Below are 16,858 nucleotides of genomic sequence, written 5' to 3' on the forward strand. Positions count from 1 at the left end.
ATAAATTTAGTGGAAAGAGATAAAATTAGGGAATGTGTTTCAGATATATATTTTTTTATTATAGCATAAGGATGGGGCATAAATTAGGGAATGTGTTTTAAATAATATTTTTTATTATAGCGTAAGGATGAGGCATACATATGTTTGTTTATTTTGTATTAAAAAAAAACCTCTAACTTTGAGAACGAGACAAGCAAGGACTATTGCCCAAAGGAAGATCCAATGTATCCACAGGAAAAAAAATTACATTAAAACAATGGCAGACAAAATGTAATTTTTTGGATGATAAAGATGAAAATTGAAAGCTTATTTTTATGATTTTTGTCATACCTATGCCACTTCATCGATGAAAAGGCTATACCTCATATGTTGTATGTCCATGACCATTAAAAGTTCTATGAATTTTGAAAAAAATTGTTCTGTTTGACGAATTATTATGGGAAGGCAGATGTCTTATCATGCATTATACAACCTCCCTTATTTGTTGCTATTCTAGATTCCATTATTCATGTAGGGGAGTACATCGCGGACGATTTGCATTGTTGCTGCTTGTATGAAAGGATCGGAACCTTTCTAATATAGTATGAAGAGACATTTGCGTTAATCAAAAAAAAAATTGATACAATGTTTATAGAAAAAAATATTTTACAACGTATTGTTTCAACAGTTCAGTTGAGGATGACATTTTAAGCGAATACTGAGCTCCAAATGTCAAGGAACTTATCTTTTTCATTGTTGTAATCTTTTGAAGAAGCAATCTTGTTAAGTTGTTTTGCTAGTTCCCCCCTTATCCTATCTATGTAGGTGGCATAAAGAGAGTTCCTTGGCTCTAGCATCTGTCCAATTTTCGTCACTTGCAAATAGCATTTTATCCATTCTTCAAGTAATCCTGTTTTTGCAAAATTACAACGGATAAGTAATAAGTGTGGCTACAAATTTATGTATTTTGTTTTCTGCTTAATATTCTAGCCGCTACCATCCATAAATTTTAACAGCTACGAACAAACAAGTACTATGCCATTTACCATAATTGGGCAAAAAGAAAATATTATGAATTGTAATGAAAAATCTGTTATGAACCTAACTAGTAATACAGTTCAAGGAAAAAAATTAAATCCAAGAAAGATGGATTTTGTTTTGTACATAATTATGTATCAACTATGTTCCAAAGTTATTAAGAGCTGCCAGCAAACAGATTTTGTACCATTTGCCACAATTGAGCAAAATGAATATATTAAGGTTCATCACAAAAAGTACTAATTTCAGTTTGTTCAAGACAAAAATATAATTAATGATTCATGACAATCACAACAATTATTGTTTCAACTTCTTGTTGGCAATATGTGCAAAATGTCAACTTACCATTGATATCAACCTATCATACATGTATAGAAATGGATTGGTATAGTTGAAGAGGTAGAGAAATGGTTTGAGACCAGCATATTTGAGAGATTGTTTGACACAAATGAAGACATGGGATCAGCATGTTTGATGACAGTAAGACAGTCTGGAGGTATGGTATGTATCTACTGCACCCTGGTTAAGTTAGTTGCACATTGTTCATGCTTTGAATGAGGAATGCAATCACATAGATTACACCATAGTTGAACTACTCGCCAAAAGCAAAAAATCACCAAGGCCTGAAAAAAAACTTGGCGAAAACTCAGCAACTTAAAAATTGCTTAAATTTAATTAGAAATACATTTTTTTTGCAAAATTCAATGAGAAGATGCATCCAATGAGTCGATAAATGAGCACACAAAAGAAACAAGCTGAGTCTAGATATATTTAATTGATTTAAATGCAATTTGGGTACAAAATTGCATCCTCATGTGGAATGTTAATGGCTGGAAGAAAAATAGCAAATAGTTTTTGTAAAACTAAAAGTAAATACATCAATACAATTACATCTTCCTCTTTCCAGCTCTAGTAAAAACTAGGGCAAAGGTAGAACTGGAGAGTCCTAGGAGTCTGTTGTGGCTGTGCCTTCTCGCTTGACACGACTGGCTGTGTGGTTCGACCTCCATCCTGATTGTAGCTCTAGCTTCTCCTAGCACTAGCAATGATTCCTCATCATCCTCATCCTCCTCAATGTCATCCAGTGTGAATCCAAATCCATCCCCCTCCTCCTCCATAGCCTACCTCTCCAAATCATAGATGTCATCCTTTGTAAACAATGGAAGCTGCTCCAACGATGTCCAATTACTATAAGGATCTATATCATCCAAATCAATTAGACTAGCTAGTGTTTCCTCTACCTTCCTTGTGCGCAACCAAAGATTATATTGCACAAAGACAAGGTCATTGAGACGTTTTTGAGCCAACTTTCTCCTCTTCTTTGTGTGGATGGTCTCGAAAAAGCTCCAATTGCACTCACAACTGGATGAAATACAAGGCTGGTATAAGATTCTAAGGCCAATTTTTTGGAGATTTGGGGTATTTCCACCCTAACTTCACAACCAAGCATTTGCAATATAAAATATTGAAGAGTTAGAAAGCAAAGTGAAAACATATTTGATCAAATTATCAATAGTTGTAATTTGTAAACTTGTAAATCTGAAATTTGTAGCTTGTAAGATACATGTGAAAGACTCCAAATTGCATTCACAACTGGATGAAATACAAGGCTGACATAAGATTCTAAGGCCAATTTTTTGGAGATTTGGGGTATTTCCACCCTAACTTCACAACCAAGCATTTGCAATATAAAATATTGAAGAGTTAGAAAGCGAAATGAAAACATATTTGATCAAATTATCAATAGTTGTAATTTGTAAACTTGTAAATTTGAAATTTGTAGCTTGTAAGACACATGTGAAAGACTCCAAATATTATACCTAGGGTTTGGGTGGTTCTTCCTCTCTTGGCCAGCTCTAAAGAGAATAGCTCACCACTTGCTTCCTTGTAAATTTGGAATTTGGCCACAACGAGGTCTCTAATCTCAACATTAGGTTTCATCATTTGAATGCATGTAGTGAGGCCCTCCATAACTTCTCCATTGGGATTTGAGTAATAATCCTCAAACTTAAAACAAGGGTTGAGGAAGTATTCTGCTACATGAATGGGTTGGTGGAGCTGATTGTTCCACCTCCTATCAATAATTTCCTACATGGGATCAAATTTGAGGTTGTCTCCCTTGTAGTAAATTTTTATAGACTCCTTGGCCCTATCTATGGCCTCGTAAACATCCCTCATTGGGGTTTGATCCCCATCAACCAAACAAAGAACTCTAGCCAAGGGCTTCAACACTTAAAATTGAAAAATACAAATTACAAAAAGATTAATCATTAAAGTTACAAATTAATAATGAGAGACTTGAATCAAAAGAAATTAAATATTCAAGTTTTGAAGTTACTTTCACAATCTCTCCAACTCTTTGTGCAAATAGTTTGTCAAAGACTGCATGCAACACCCTCTCCTTCAAGCTTCTTTGAATAAATTGAGTCTAGCCATGCTTGACTCACAAACATTTGTTTCAAAGCCGTCAATGAACCAAGAATGCTTTGCAACGTTAAGAAAACTGTTGCAAACCTTGTGACACCCGCTCTTACCAACTCTTTCCCTTGGATGTGTTCTCTCATCAAGTGAAGAACCCAAGGGTGATTGTTGATGTATTTTGTGATCCTCCTTGCATCATCTACAATTGGTGTCACCCAATCAAGTTTTCTTATGTCCTCCAAAAGAAGGTCAAGGACATGTGCTACACAAGGTGTCCAAAAAAGAGGGGTGTTTCTCTTAGAGGATTCTACCTATTGCCACATATACTGTTGCATCTAAAAATTAAAATAAGTGGGCTAAGTTACTAACCTTGCACCCAAGTCCTTGCGATAAAGGGCCTTGTATCCCTATCCTGAAACTGTGAATGCGGTAACCAAACTAAGCCAATAAGGATTGTCTGTCACATTGAATGGGATGTTGTTAAATTACCAAAACTCGACACATGCAATGTCTGTTTGCTCATTATTCCACCTAGTTGCCTCTATTGGCATTGGATTGTCATTGATGTCAATGTTGAGTAAATTGAGTGTCATAGAAAGGCGTTTGGCAAACAGTTGTACGGAGAGCTGAACACATCATGTTATCGCATTGGCAGTATGGTGGCAGTTTTTCTTTATCATAGTTGTTTTGGGTTTAAACCTTACCCCTTAAAAGTGTCGACACTTAACTCCTTTGAAACTTTTTTGTTATATTTCTGAGTTGACGTACTGCAACCCGTTTCTGGTCACTTTAGTTATGACTTGAGCCTTTTTAGTTTGTCCGTTGACCGGCCCCGCGTATTAGCCAGCCTGTCGCATGTAGGTCTTAGTCTTTTCTTTTTGGCATGCAAGTTTCTTGTGATCAACGGTCATGATTCTCGCGCAATTCCACAATTAGGGAAAATTGCTCGCTCGAGCTAACTCCGCAACCCTGCCTGAGGGCCCCATTCAGGATGATACTGTACATGTGGACCAATCAAGTGGCACGATTGGATGGTGGGCCCCACATGTCCACCGTGTTTCTATGAGCACCCGAGGTAGTGTGAGAAGGTTACCGCAGCCTCGCAAGCCAAGAAACTGCCGCTGCCACTGTGGGACCGTAGGAGAAGCTTACGACAGCCTCGCAAGTCGGGAGACTGCCACCGCCAAGAATCCCGTGGGACCATGGGAGAAGGTTACTACAGCCCCACAAGTTAAGAGACTACCACTGCCAAGAATCCTGCAGGACCGCAAGAGAAGATTACCGCTGCCCCACAAGTTGGAAACTATCTCCGACCAAGTTTCTGCGGTACCGCGGTAAAGGGACACTGCCAGAAAAGAACTCGCTGCCGAGATAGTTAAGACACAATCACATCAAGAAGGATCAACGACTTAGATTGCAGCGCTATTGCGCACTTACCAAAATATGTCAAATGAGCTTAACTCCAGAGTAGCGTAATGTGGTCCCATGACACGTTGGGTGTACAAGCTGAAATGTGGTGTGGCTTGTGGAGCCGCCACGGTGACAACAACAACCAAATATTTTTGTCAAATCAAGTGAATCAACGGTCCAGATTTAAAAGATTTGAAGGAATTTGTTTTGGCACGATAATAGTGCATTATGGGAACTTGCACAAGTTGACTTAGACAACTATCTATTGAATGCAATTGGACAGTTACAAATTGGGATGGATTCTCTATGCTGTGATGATAAGACCAAAGTGCAAACCGATTGAATGGACAATCCTAATGCAACATAGAAAAAATGTACAGATCATGCTGCATGATCTGTATACAAACAACTTCTTGTATGATCTGTGATGTGGTATCGATTGACTTTATGGAGGTGAATGCATAGCATACAAATAGAATGTAAAACGATATGGATGTTTGTTGATATTGTGTTGAGAAAAAAGATCTAGAAGTTGTAGAGAAGCAGAATAGAGTGTGAGCAGATATCGTTATATCGATTTGAATAGCAGAGAAGGGAGAGTTGTAGAGCTGAAAAGGTGTGAATCAAATTTCTGAAGAGAGAGAGCAAAACTATAGAGGTTCATTTTAATTCATTTTCTTGGTATTACTTTTATTACATCAAGATTGTAGTCTTGTATGTTGTAAAGGGATTGGTGTCCCAAATTTTGAGTAAGTTATTGTAAGGGGGTTGATACTCCTTTGGATTGGTGTCCATAAACTGTAGGGGGTTGGTGCTCCTTTGGATTGGTGTCCATAAAGTTTGGGGGATTGGTGTCTCTTGAAGGTTGGTTACTTCGAATTAATTGTAAACAGTTGATACATTTGTGAGGCTAGATTTGGATAGTAGCTCCAAGCAACATTTTCTCACTGTGGTTTTTCCCATCTTGGGTTTTCCACCTACATCTTGGTTTTGTATGTGGTGTTACTGATCTTCTTATTCTTATGCATTATATGATTAGTTATCTGTGAGTGATAAAAAGTGAAATTAAAAGAGTTAAAGTATATATACTGATTCACCCCGCCCCCCTCTTAGTATATTTGTGTGTTCCACAATTGGTATTAGAGAAAGGTTCCTTGGTATAGGCTTAATCTCTAAAGGTAGATTTTGGTTTTGAACACATGGCTGGTAATGAAGGAGCTTCATCTAACAAGGCATCACTATTCAATGGAAGAAACTATGCTTTCTGGAAGATCAGAATGGAATCCTACATTTCCTCTCTTGGAAATGATATTTGACAGTCAGTTGTGACTGGGTATACACCCCCTACCAATTCTCCATCTACGCCAGATGAGAAGAAGGAATATGAGAACAATGCAAAAGAAAAGAATGCCATAATGTGTGGACTATCAAACTTAGAATTTGTTAAGGTAATCCACTGTAAAACTGCAAAGGAGATTTGGGGCAAACTTTATAGTATCTATGAAGGTGATGACACAGTTAAGCAAACAAAATTGTAGACTTATAGAGCTCAGTTTGAGGGATTGAAGATGAAGGAAGAAGAAAGAATTGCAGAATATTTGTTTAGAGTGGATGAAGTTGTCAATTCTATCAGAGGACTCGGTGAAGAGGTTAAGGATGTTGTGATCGTAAAGAAGGTGTTAAGATCTCTACCCTCCAGGTATGACTCAAAAATCTCTGCTATTGAATAAGCCAAGGATCTAGATAAATTATTTTTCTATGGATGAATTGTTTGGATCTCTTTCTCCATATGAAATGAGAATAGGAAAAGGTGATGCTTCAAAGAGAGAAACTGCTTTTAAGGCTGTTGAGGTAGAAGATTCCGAGATTAACCATGAAGAGACCAACTTTGTAAGGAGATTAAAAAGAGGATCAGGTAAGTACAAAGGAAAATTACCATTCAAATGTTTTAAGTGTGGTAAAGTAGGACGTTATGCATCCCAATGTAGAAATAAAAAGGAGAATGAAAATCAATCAAAAACTCCCAAGTACAAGAAAGGAAATAATTAGAAGTCTATATTCCAAAGAAGATAGTGTTAGATGTTAAAAGTGATGCTAAAGATGCCACAAAACCTGGAAATGAAGATTACTTATTCATGGCAATTGTTAAGGTTGAGACTGAAAAGAATGATAATGAATCAAATAGATCCGATGAAGAAGCTGAGGTTGATTTGGAAGGAGAGCTCATTTCTGCATTGAATGAACTAGATTGTGTAAGAGCATAGAATCAAAAAATACAAAAAGAAGGTTGAGGAATCTGAAGCACTAATCATCCCTCTCAAAACTAAAATTGAAGAAGCAAAGAAGATAGAGGATACTTTGACAGACAAATTGCAAGCCAAAGAGAGAATGTGAGCTACTTGAGGCTAGGATAGTATGTCTAAGGAAATATGACAAAAACATTGAAATTTTGGATAACATGTTGAGTAAACAATGAAAATCTAATATCTTGGTTGGGCTAGGCTGTGAGAAGGGACAATGCTCTAACAACACTATGACAGATAAAAAGAAAAAAAAATCAGTGATGTCTTTGTAAAAGTTGAAGATTAAAGGAAAGACGAAGAGAAGATCCAATCAGTTGCAAAAAAAGGAGGATATGACAACCGAAAATAAATCTGAAAACAAGGAAATTGAGGGATTCATTAATATTGTCAGTAGAAGAGAAAATCCACAAGATCACCTCCTACCAGGGAACAACAAGCATTCATGTTCAAACACTTTTCCTGGGTACTATTTCTCTTGTAATAAGTTTGGTCATAAGGCAATAGATTGTAGACTTGATATGAGAAGAATACTTTCATGAGTCAAAATCTGTTTGCACCTCTTGCTGATTTCACTATAGTATGTTATAAATGTAACAATCTTGGTCATATAGAATTTTTTTTAGAAGTGGTATTAAGTCTCCCAAACAAGATAAGAAAATGAATACTTAAGGAGAAAAGAACACTAAACGCGAAATAGATCAAAAGAAAGAAACTAAAACGGAATGGAAGGTGAAGAAGGAAGAGCAAAATGTAGAGAAGTCTCTTCTTGTTCAGGCTACGTTTCATGCACAAGATGAGAATGGTACTTGGTATGTTGACAGCGGCTGCTCAAATCATATGACAAGTGACAAAAGTAGATTTCTCTCATTTAAAGAGACCTACAAAGGAACAATAAGATTTGGATCAAATGACACTGCTACCATAGTTGGAAAAGGTTTAGTTAGTCAAAAGGATGAAAGCTGACTATGGCATAAAAGGTTAGTGTTAGTCAAATGTGTGATAACAAATACAATGTGGTATTCCACAAGAAAGGATGTAATATCAAGAAAACTGGAAGAGTAATTGTCGATGCACATAGAACAGATGGAAATTTATACATACTTAACAAGCTCAAGGAAAGGAATGGATCCAAATGTCTCATGAGTCAAAAGGATGAAAGCTGACTATGGCATAAAAGGTTGGGAAATATGAATTTTGATAGTCTTGTCAAAATAAGTTCAAAAAAAGCTGAAAGAGGTATGCCTACTATCACAAAGCCATCAAACACTGTATGTAAACATTGTCAAATTGGCAAGCAAACAAAAGTGAGCTTCAAGACTAAAGAGTATTCAACTACAAGACCACTTGAGCTGATACACACTGATTTATATGGACCCATGAGAACAAAAGGTTGGAATGGTGAAAGATATTTCATGTTGTTCATAGATGACTTTACTAGAATAACTTGGGCATGCTTCTTGAAAGAGAAATCAAAAGAATTTGAGAAATTCAGAACTTTTAGGCCTATGATTGAAAATGAGATGAACCTACGACTAAAATGTTTAAGGTCCGACAGAGGTGGAGAACCACATCAGATGAATTTGAAGAATACTGTGAAAAACATGGTAGAAAAAGACAAATCTCTACAAGCTAGAACACCACAACAAAATAGTGTGGTTGAAAGGAAAAATAGGATAGTGCCAAAGATGGCAAGAACCTTGCTGAATGAGTCAAAATTAACTGATAGATTTTGGAAGGATGTTCATACAACAATTTACATTCTAAACAAAATGCAGCCGAGACCAAATAGCTCCAAAACTCATTACGAGTTACGGACAGGAAGGACAACTTCGGTTAGTCATTTTAGGGTGTTTGGAAGTAAGTGTTACATAAAATGTGATGATGAGAATCTTGGTAAATTTGATGCTAGATCAAATGAAGGATACTTTGTTGGATATTGCTCAAGAAGCAAGGCATATAAATGCTATAATATGAGGCTACGTAGAATTGTGGAAAGCATACATGTAAAGTTTGATGAGGATACACTTTGTACTCCAATAGCTGAAGATGACTCAGACGAACCTACACCAATTCATATTGGGCCAATAGTCGACGAACCAACAAGGAAAGACACAAAGGCACCTTCAAAAGTTGTACAAAGAGACCATGCAGAAGAGAAGATTATTGGTGATAAAAATGTAGGTGTACAGACAAGGAGAAAGATTGCAATGAGGACACAAGAAGTTCAATCTGAAAATGATACTCAACCTGAAAGATTTGCTTTACTTTCCTTGGTTGAACCTTGTTGGATTATTGGGGAGATTGCTGGACTTGGTTGATCATTGCTGCTGCTAGGATATGTTGTTGTCATTGATGTCAACATATTCCTGTGAGTTATTCCAGTGAGTTTGGAAAGAGTTTTTGGTCCGGTTTTGTAGTTTGGTTTTGTTGATCACTATTTTGCAGAATCCGGTATTTCCTCTGGGATATTCCGGTGTGATCAAATCCTGTGTTGAGACTTTCGATTATTGTTTGTGATGATCTTGTGTATCTTCATTTCAGATGGTTCATGATTTGGTGCTCCGCAAGTTATCTTTCCTCGTGACAATTGCTGATTGGTTGTGTTCTTGAGCTTTGAGTCGTTTATCGTTGAAGATTTGAAAAGAGGTGTCGGTGCAACTGTTCCAGATGATTCTAACGTGCTTGTTGGTGTTTTTAGTTGTGTCCTATTTGTTTTAGCAATCCACATTGATTGTTGTGTGAGTTTTTAGTGATTTCTATGAACCGGTGATGATTTGCGTGTTATGCAGTTTTTTTGGTGGTGTAGCGTGTTGCGGTTGATCTTGACGGGATTTCCGGTAGATGTAATCATTTGGGAATGTGAATTAGGTCTATGCTATGTAATGCAAATCATAATATTGGTTCGGTGATCGATCTTTGTATCGTGTAATGTAATTTTTGTAATTATGAGTTGAGAGTTGAGGGTTTAGCCAACCTTGTTATCAAGGTTGATGATTTGTATATATAGGTGATATACTTATGCAATTTAGGTGTCGGTATTGTGTCTGCATTATCAGAGAGAGGTAAATGTGCGAACAAGGATATATCATTCAGTGAAGTGTTGAGGTGAGATTGGTGCTGTAGGGCAAACAACTGTTCTTAACCAGAACTGTCATCAGGCATTTGTAGATGCTATTATTGCAGTTCATTCCTTTCGAATTGTAGTCCGAATCATATTGTAAGTCAGTGAGACTTCCCTGAGGGTTGTATCCTTCCGAGCATATATTTTTTGAGCAGTGAACTCTAGGCAGTGTGCTTGAATGCATGTGCATTCCCCATTCTAATATTTTCACATACTACTGCAGAGTATCATCTTATTGTGGGTAGGGTCCCACCATGGTTTTTCCCTTAACCGAGTTTTCCACGTCAAAATCTTGGTGTTATGTGTTGTGCTCTCAATTTGCTTATTTGTTATTGCTACAGTTTGTCAATTTATGTTTTGGAGTTTAATTTGCTGTGATCCGGTGAAGACTGATTCACCTCCCCCCCTCTCAGTCTTCCTTCTTGATTGCTCCTAACAATTGGTATCGGAGATAGATCCTTTGGTAGAAACTTAATCGCTTGAGGAGATCCGGGATGGGATCTCAAGGTATTCTTTTCAAGAAGGACAGTCCGAGGTTCGATGGAAGCAACTATACTGTGTGGAAGAGACAAATGGAGGTGCATTTGAAATGTGTTGGAGAAGATTATTGAAATATTACTAAGAATGCCTATGTTGTTCTTCAGAATGGACCATCCACTCCTGATGAGGTTAAGGAAGCTGAATATAACATCAGAGCAAAGGAAGCATTACTCAGTGCCCTGACTGATTCTAAAATGACAAATGTTATGGAACTTCAGACCGCACATGAATCTGGGTGAAGCTTGAGACTTGTATGAAGGTGATAGTCAAGTGAAAGTTGCTAAGTTGCAGAGTTTAAAAGGAAAGTATGAGACATTGAAGATAGATGATGAGAACATACATTCATACATGGCTAAGATGAATGAGCTTGTCCTTGGTATTAGATCTGCCGGTGGAAAGATTGAAGAAGATGAGATTGTTGCTAAGGTGCTGAGATCTTTGCCTCTTGCTTATAAACATAAGGTTGTCACTATTGATGAGATCCGGAGTGTAACTACAGTAACAAGAGATGTGTTGGTTGAAAAACTTGCTACATTTGAGCTGAGAAAATTTGGAGAATCATATGGAAAGTCAGAGACAACATTCAAGGCATCAACATCTGTGTCCGGTAAGCAGAAATATGATCCTGATGAGTGAAGGATATCTAGAAATGAAAGAGAAAGGAGAGAGATAGAAGAGCAAGAAAGAGAGCTTGATGAGCTTGAAGCATTGATTGCCCAAAGATTACCTAAAGGTGTCGGTAAGTATGATGGAAAGTTGCCCTTGAAATGTTTTTCTTGTAACAAGATAAGACATTTTGCTTCTAGATGTCCGGAGAGAACGACTAAGATGGTAAATGCAAGATCTTGAATGCCTCTGGTATAGAGATTGCATCTAGGACTAAGACTGAAGGTAACATTTTTCATTTGAATGCTAGTGAGAAAAGTTGTTTGATTGCTAAGATAGATGAGAGTTGGTTGTGGCATAGAAGAATGTGTCATGTAAACTTTGATTCATTGATCAAGATCAGTTCTTCACAAGCTATTAGAGATCTGCCTAAGATTGTTAAACCTGTTAATCTGGTATGTAAGGAATGTTAGTTGGGTAAGCAAACAAGAATTTCTTTCAAGAGTAAACGATATACATCAGATGGATTATTAGATCTTGTGGATACTAATCTGTGTGGACCTACAACTGTTAGAAGTGTGCAGGGTGATAGATAATTTATGCTGCTAATTGATGATTATTCCAAAATGATGTGGGTTGCCTTTTTGAAAGAAAAATCAGAAGCATTTGAGAAATTCAAGATATTCAAAGCTAAAGTTGAAACTGAGTCTGGATTGAAGTTGAAGTGTCTGAGATCTGATAGAGGTGGAGAACTTTGTTCCAGTGAGTTCAATTCTTTCTGTGAGATGCATAGAATCTGAAGACAACTATCTGCTCCTAGGACCCCACAACAGAATGGGATTGTTGAAAGGAAGAACCGTACTGTTTTAGATGCTGTAAGAACTATGTTGATTGAAGGAAATGTTCCGAAGGTCTACTAGAGAGAAGCTATTAGCAATGCAGTCTATACATTCAATAGAGTTCATATCAAAGATGATACCGGTAAGACCCCTTATGACATTTGGTTTGGTCATGTTCCTACTGTGAAATATTTCAAAGTTTTTGGTAGCAAATGTTATATCAAAAGAGATGAAGATATAGGAAAGTTTGATGCTAGAAGTGATGAAGGTATCTTTATGGGATATTCTACAAATAGCAAAGCCTACCGGTGTTATAATAAGAGACTGAGAAGGATAGTTGAAAGTGCAAGTGTGAAGGTGGATAAAGACCTTGGGAAGGAGATCAGAGCTTATGATGAAGGTCAACATGTTTTAGCTCCTATTCAGCTTGAAGAGCCTAAGTAGAATGATCCAGTAGAGACTGTTAATCCGAATGTTGCTTCTACTAGTGATGATATGTAGGAACCTGTTGATGTGCTTTTTATGCACATGTGAACACAGAATAAAATACCTAAAGGGTACCTTATCCTCTCTTGAATAAAGCCTCCGAATGCTGAAGATGTTGCGAAAAGGATCAATCGGGATGACTTCAAGGTTCTTTTTGTAGGATCTCTACGTGTGGATAAGCTCTCTGTGGTATGATGTGATTTTGCTGGAATCACAAGGGGACTTACACTTGACGACCTAAACGTCTGATTCGCTTTGAATATTGCTGGAACACAAGATTTCACTAGCCTAGACTTTTTGAAAAAAGGAAAAAAGGATGAGGGCGAGGAAAGGATCTAATTTTGATACTAAGAAATGTAGGAGCAATGATTGATTTTTGATAAAATTCTAACTAAGTCTTGTTTTGACATCGCAGGACCATCTCCACAAGGTTAGTGCGATCTTCGGAGGAAAGCTTTATGATGTTCAGATCATCGCTATAGGCATAGACACCATCAAGTTGATGCATATCAGTGAAGAAGCGACAATTGAAGTTGAGCTTAAGCTGAATGATTCCAGTTGACTACACAAGGCAAGTCTGCAATCAACAAACTGCTAGTAGTATGGAAATACAAATTTCACCATCCATCAAACACATTTCTTCCACTCATCTAATAACATGAAATCAAATCTGAGAAGTATAAAGACCATGGAAATTGTTGAATTGACCCATAGATTTCACCATTTCTTCAATGAAGTTTTACAAGCCTTTTACAACAACATCTTGGCAACAATCTTTGCCTTCTCTTTCTATTCTACTCTAATTGCTATACTATTAACTGACTTATTCATTATTTCTAACTATTCACCTTCTAACTCCTGACTAACTATTGTTGACTCCTATTCACTAACTCTTAGCCTTTACAAATGAAGAGCCAAGGCTTATATAGTGCCCACAATACCATTCAATGGCTTGGATCAATTTGAGATCAATGGCCAAGATTTTACAATGAAACCCTAATTAGGGTTTGTTACAACAAACTTAATTCTGACCAATGAAATAATTGCATTATTTGGACACATGTCTTCTCTGGAATATTCGACCAATAGATAGCCGGGGTAGGTACATCGAAGTTAGTGCCATCTTTGATGAGTCAGGTACATTGAATCTGGACATGCTGAGGTGGACCAACCCGACTGGAGGAATGATGATTAGGATGCCACCTTGTCTAATACTTGGTTGATTCTCAATTTGGTGATGCTTTCCTTCAAATGCTGAACTGGAAGATAGATGGAGAAGGTCGTCCTTAATGAAACTGGACTGGAGGAGATCGTCCTTGTCCTGACTTGATCTTCTTTGATGAGGGTCCGCCAAGTAGTTGATCTTCCGACTCCGGGGGTCGCCATTTGATGCCTACACAAAAGATTAAAGTTAGTCCTTGAGCATCATACCTTAAAGCATAGAAATTAAGACTTTTCAAGGGAAAGATTCAAGATATTAATTTGAAAATGTCATGATAAATCCAGAATTCTTCATTTTTCAATTAATTATGAATGAAATCAAATTCTCAAGACTTAGACCCTTTTTTTTTAAAAAATTGCTATGAAAAGCCTTGAATAAGAACTTCAAAATGATTCTTCATACCTTCCCTTGAATGCTTAACTATAAAACCTTGGAAAATGAAGAAAGAAGACCGGATTTTGCTGGACAAGGGTTGAATTGTGGTCTTCCTTTGGATGAATTACGCCTCCATTAGCCTTCAAAAGAGCTTCACCTTCTTTAGCCTCCAACACTTAGCAAAAATTCGCCTCCAATCTGCTGGATTTCGCTCCTCAATCTGCTCCTCAAAATCGCACTTAGAAGGAATGAATGAATGATTTGAAATTTGAAACAACACTCCTCCTTTATATAGGGCGCTCACCCTAGTTTCCCTCAAGGCCGACTTGGCAAATAGGGCAAAAAATAAAATAAAATACCTCTCAAAAGATGGCCGACTTGTTTGTAAAGGCACAATAATGATTTTGAGCGCTCACTTTGTATTTTTTAAATTTTAAAATTAATTGTGATGCCTTCAAGGTGGATTTTCAATTATTTCAAGGCCTAAAAATTAGTTAATTAAATTGCCAATGCCTTAATTAACGCGAATTTAATTCAACCTCCCAAATGTCTTGAATTTGGGTAATTTAGTGCAAATTGGGGAATATCAAGGTTTGATTGAGGCTTAATGAAGCTTCCTGATGATTTCGCCCTGGACCCTCTGGAAGGGTCAGGAGCGATTTTTTCAATTTGGTCCCGAATATCCCATTCCTTGACTCCAAAATCTCCTGGAAGGTGAGTTCATACCTAATTAAAGTCTTGCATTTCAAATTTTGGTATTTCACATGAGGAAATTAAGTGAAAATGTGGATTTCGCCCTGGGCCTTCTAGAAGGGTCAAGAGCGATTTTCCCTCTCTGACCTAGAATCATCAACTTTTGAAACAAACAATTACTCATCAATGGTCTTAAAGGTCATTTCCACCTTGGTGTATCCTTGCCTTAGCACAAACTTAAAAGGAATATGTTGATTTTATGATTTTCGCCCTGGACCCTCTGGAAGGGTCAGGAGCGATTTTTGAGTTTTACGCTTATTCCTTCATGCTTTTTAACTTCAAATTACTTCTAAGGCATAGAACATCATGCCTCTCTCCCATCCAAGTCCTGAAAACCAAAATTTCATCTTGAAATGCAAGGAAAATAGGAGGAATTGGAAATTTCGCTCTGGACCCTTTGGAAGGGTCAGGAGCGAATTTCCCTCTTGGCTTTAAAATTTTCATTCTTAACAATCCAATTTCACTCCAAGGCAATTCAAAAGTCTTCTCAAACCCATGTCTAAGCTTGGTCTAGTCCAATCTTTGGAAAAAAGGATAGGTTTTAGGATTTTCGCCCTGGACCCTCTGGAAGGGTCAGGAGCGAATTTCTTCCTTGGCTTCAAAACTTGCATTCATGGCAATCCATTTCCACTCTAAGGCAATCCAAATGCCCTCTCACTCCCATGTCTAAGCTTGGTTTATTCCAAAATTTGGAAGAAAGGATGACTTTGAGGATTTTCGCCCTGGACCCTCTGGAAGGGTCAGGAGCGAAAATCATTTTCCAGACTTGGTTGCTTCCTCTTGACTACCTCAATTATCTTCAAAGGGCAAAACACACTTCCTCACACCCATTCAAGCGATAGAATCTAGAAAGTTGCCCTGACCTTGCAAGAAATAGGTGTTTTTTAGGAATTTCGCTCTGGACCCTCTGGAAGGGTCAGGAGCGAAATTCACAATTGGGCTCAATTCCTCCACCTTTTGATAATTTATTCCAACATCAACATCTTCTAGGGGCAATTCCTTCTGTGTTTCATCTTATCCCCTACTTGACTTAGCAAAATTTGATAGCAAAAAGGTGTTTTTTGAGAAAATTTGCTCTGGACCCTTTGGAAGGGTCAGGAGTGATTTTCACCATTTTGACCAAAATCCTTCATTTTTAACCTTGAAGCTTCTTTGCTAAGTAGGATTTCACCTTTCACTGTGCTAGGAATAAAGTCTCATGTCCAAGGAGGGCTAAAAAATGTGATTATAAGGAATTTCGCTCTGGACCCTTTGGAAGGGTCAGGAGCGAAATTGCCTTTCCTGGCCAGAATCCTTCATTTTCTTCACTTCTAAACATGCCCAAGGTTTTCAATGTGCTCTTTCCACCTTTCATCATTGCCTTTGATACTCCAATTGGACCAAACTGAGCAAAAAATGTCTCCATAAAGATTTTCGCCCTAGACCTTCTGGAAGGGTCAGGAGCGAAAATTAGGTTTTAAGCAAAATTCTTCATTCTTTTAAGTTGAAACTTCTTCAGGAGGCAAAAGGGAGTTGTTCTTGTTTCACTCATGCCCAAAACTTGACCTTTTTCATTGCCACATGGGAGCTATTGAGAATTTCGCTCTGGACCCTCTGGAAGGGTCAGGAGCGAAATTCACCTTTCTTGTCCAAAAATCTTCATTTTGCACGCTTCCAAATCTTCAAATGTATCAAATGATGTCCAATCTTTCCCCCAAGATACCCTGCACATCACAATTTAGCCAAAGTCAGTGAAAAATAAGCTCAAATAAAATTTTCGCCTTGG

At 37.5% G+C, this 16,858-nt stretch overlaps 1 protein-coding gene across 5 annotated transcripts in view; it reads right to left on the minus strand.

Annotated features, from left to right (window-relative positions):
* Nucleotides 1–290: 290 nt before the first annotated feature.
* The window catches only part of LOC131066598 (protein MULTIPOLAR SPINDLE 1), a 279,380-nt gene continuing 262,812 nt past the window's right edge, over nt 291–16,858 (minus strand). For 4 of the 5 annotated variants that reach the window (XM_058001413.2, XM_058001414.2, XM_058001410.2 and 1 more), the window contains one exon: nt 291–889. In XM_058001413.2, the coding sequence (XP_057857396.1) occupies nt 687–889 (203 nt within the window). In that variant the 3' untranslated portion in view covers nt 291–686. Of the gene's footprint in view, nt 890–13,946; nt 14,137–16,858 lie in introns of all 5 variants that reach the window. The other variant, XR_009359175.1, reaches the window with a different exon arrangement.

Source organism: Cryptomeria japonica, chromosome 10, assembly GCF_030272615.1.
Source record: "Cryptomeria japonica chromosome 10, Sugi_1.0, whole genome shotgun sequence".
In the NCBI taxonomy this organism is placed as follows: domain Eukaryota; kingdom Viridiplantae; phylum Streptophyta; class Pinopsida; order Cupressales; family Cupressaceae; genus Cryptomeria; species Cryptomeria japonica.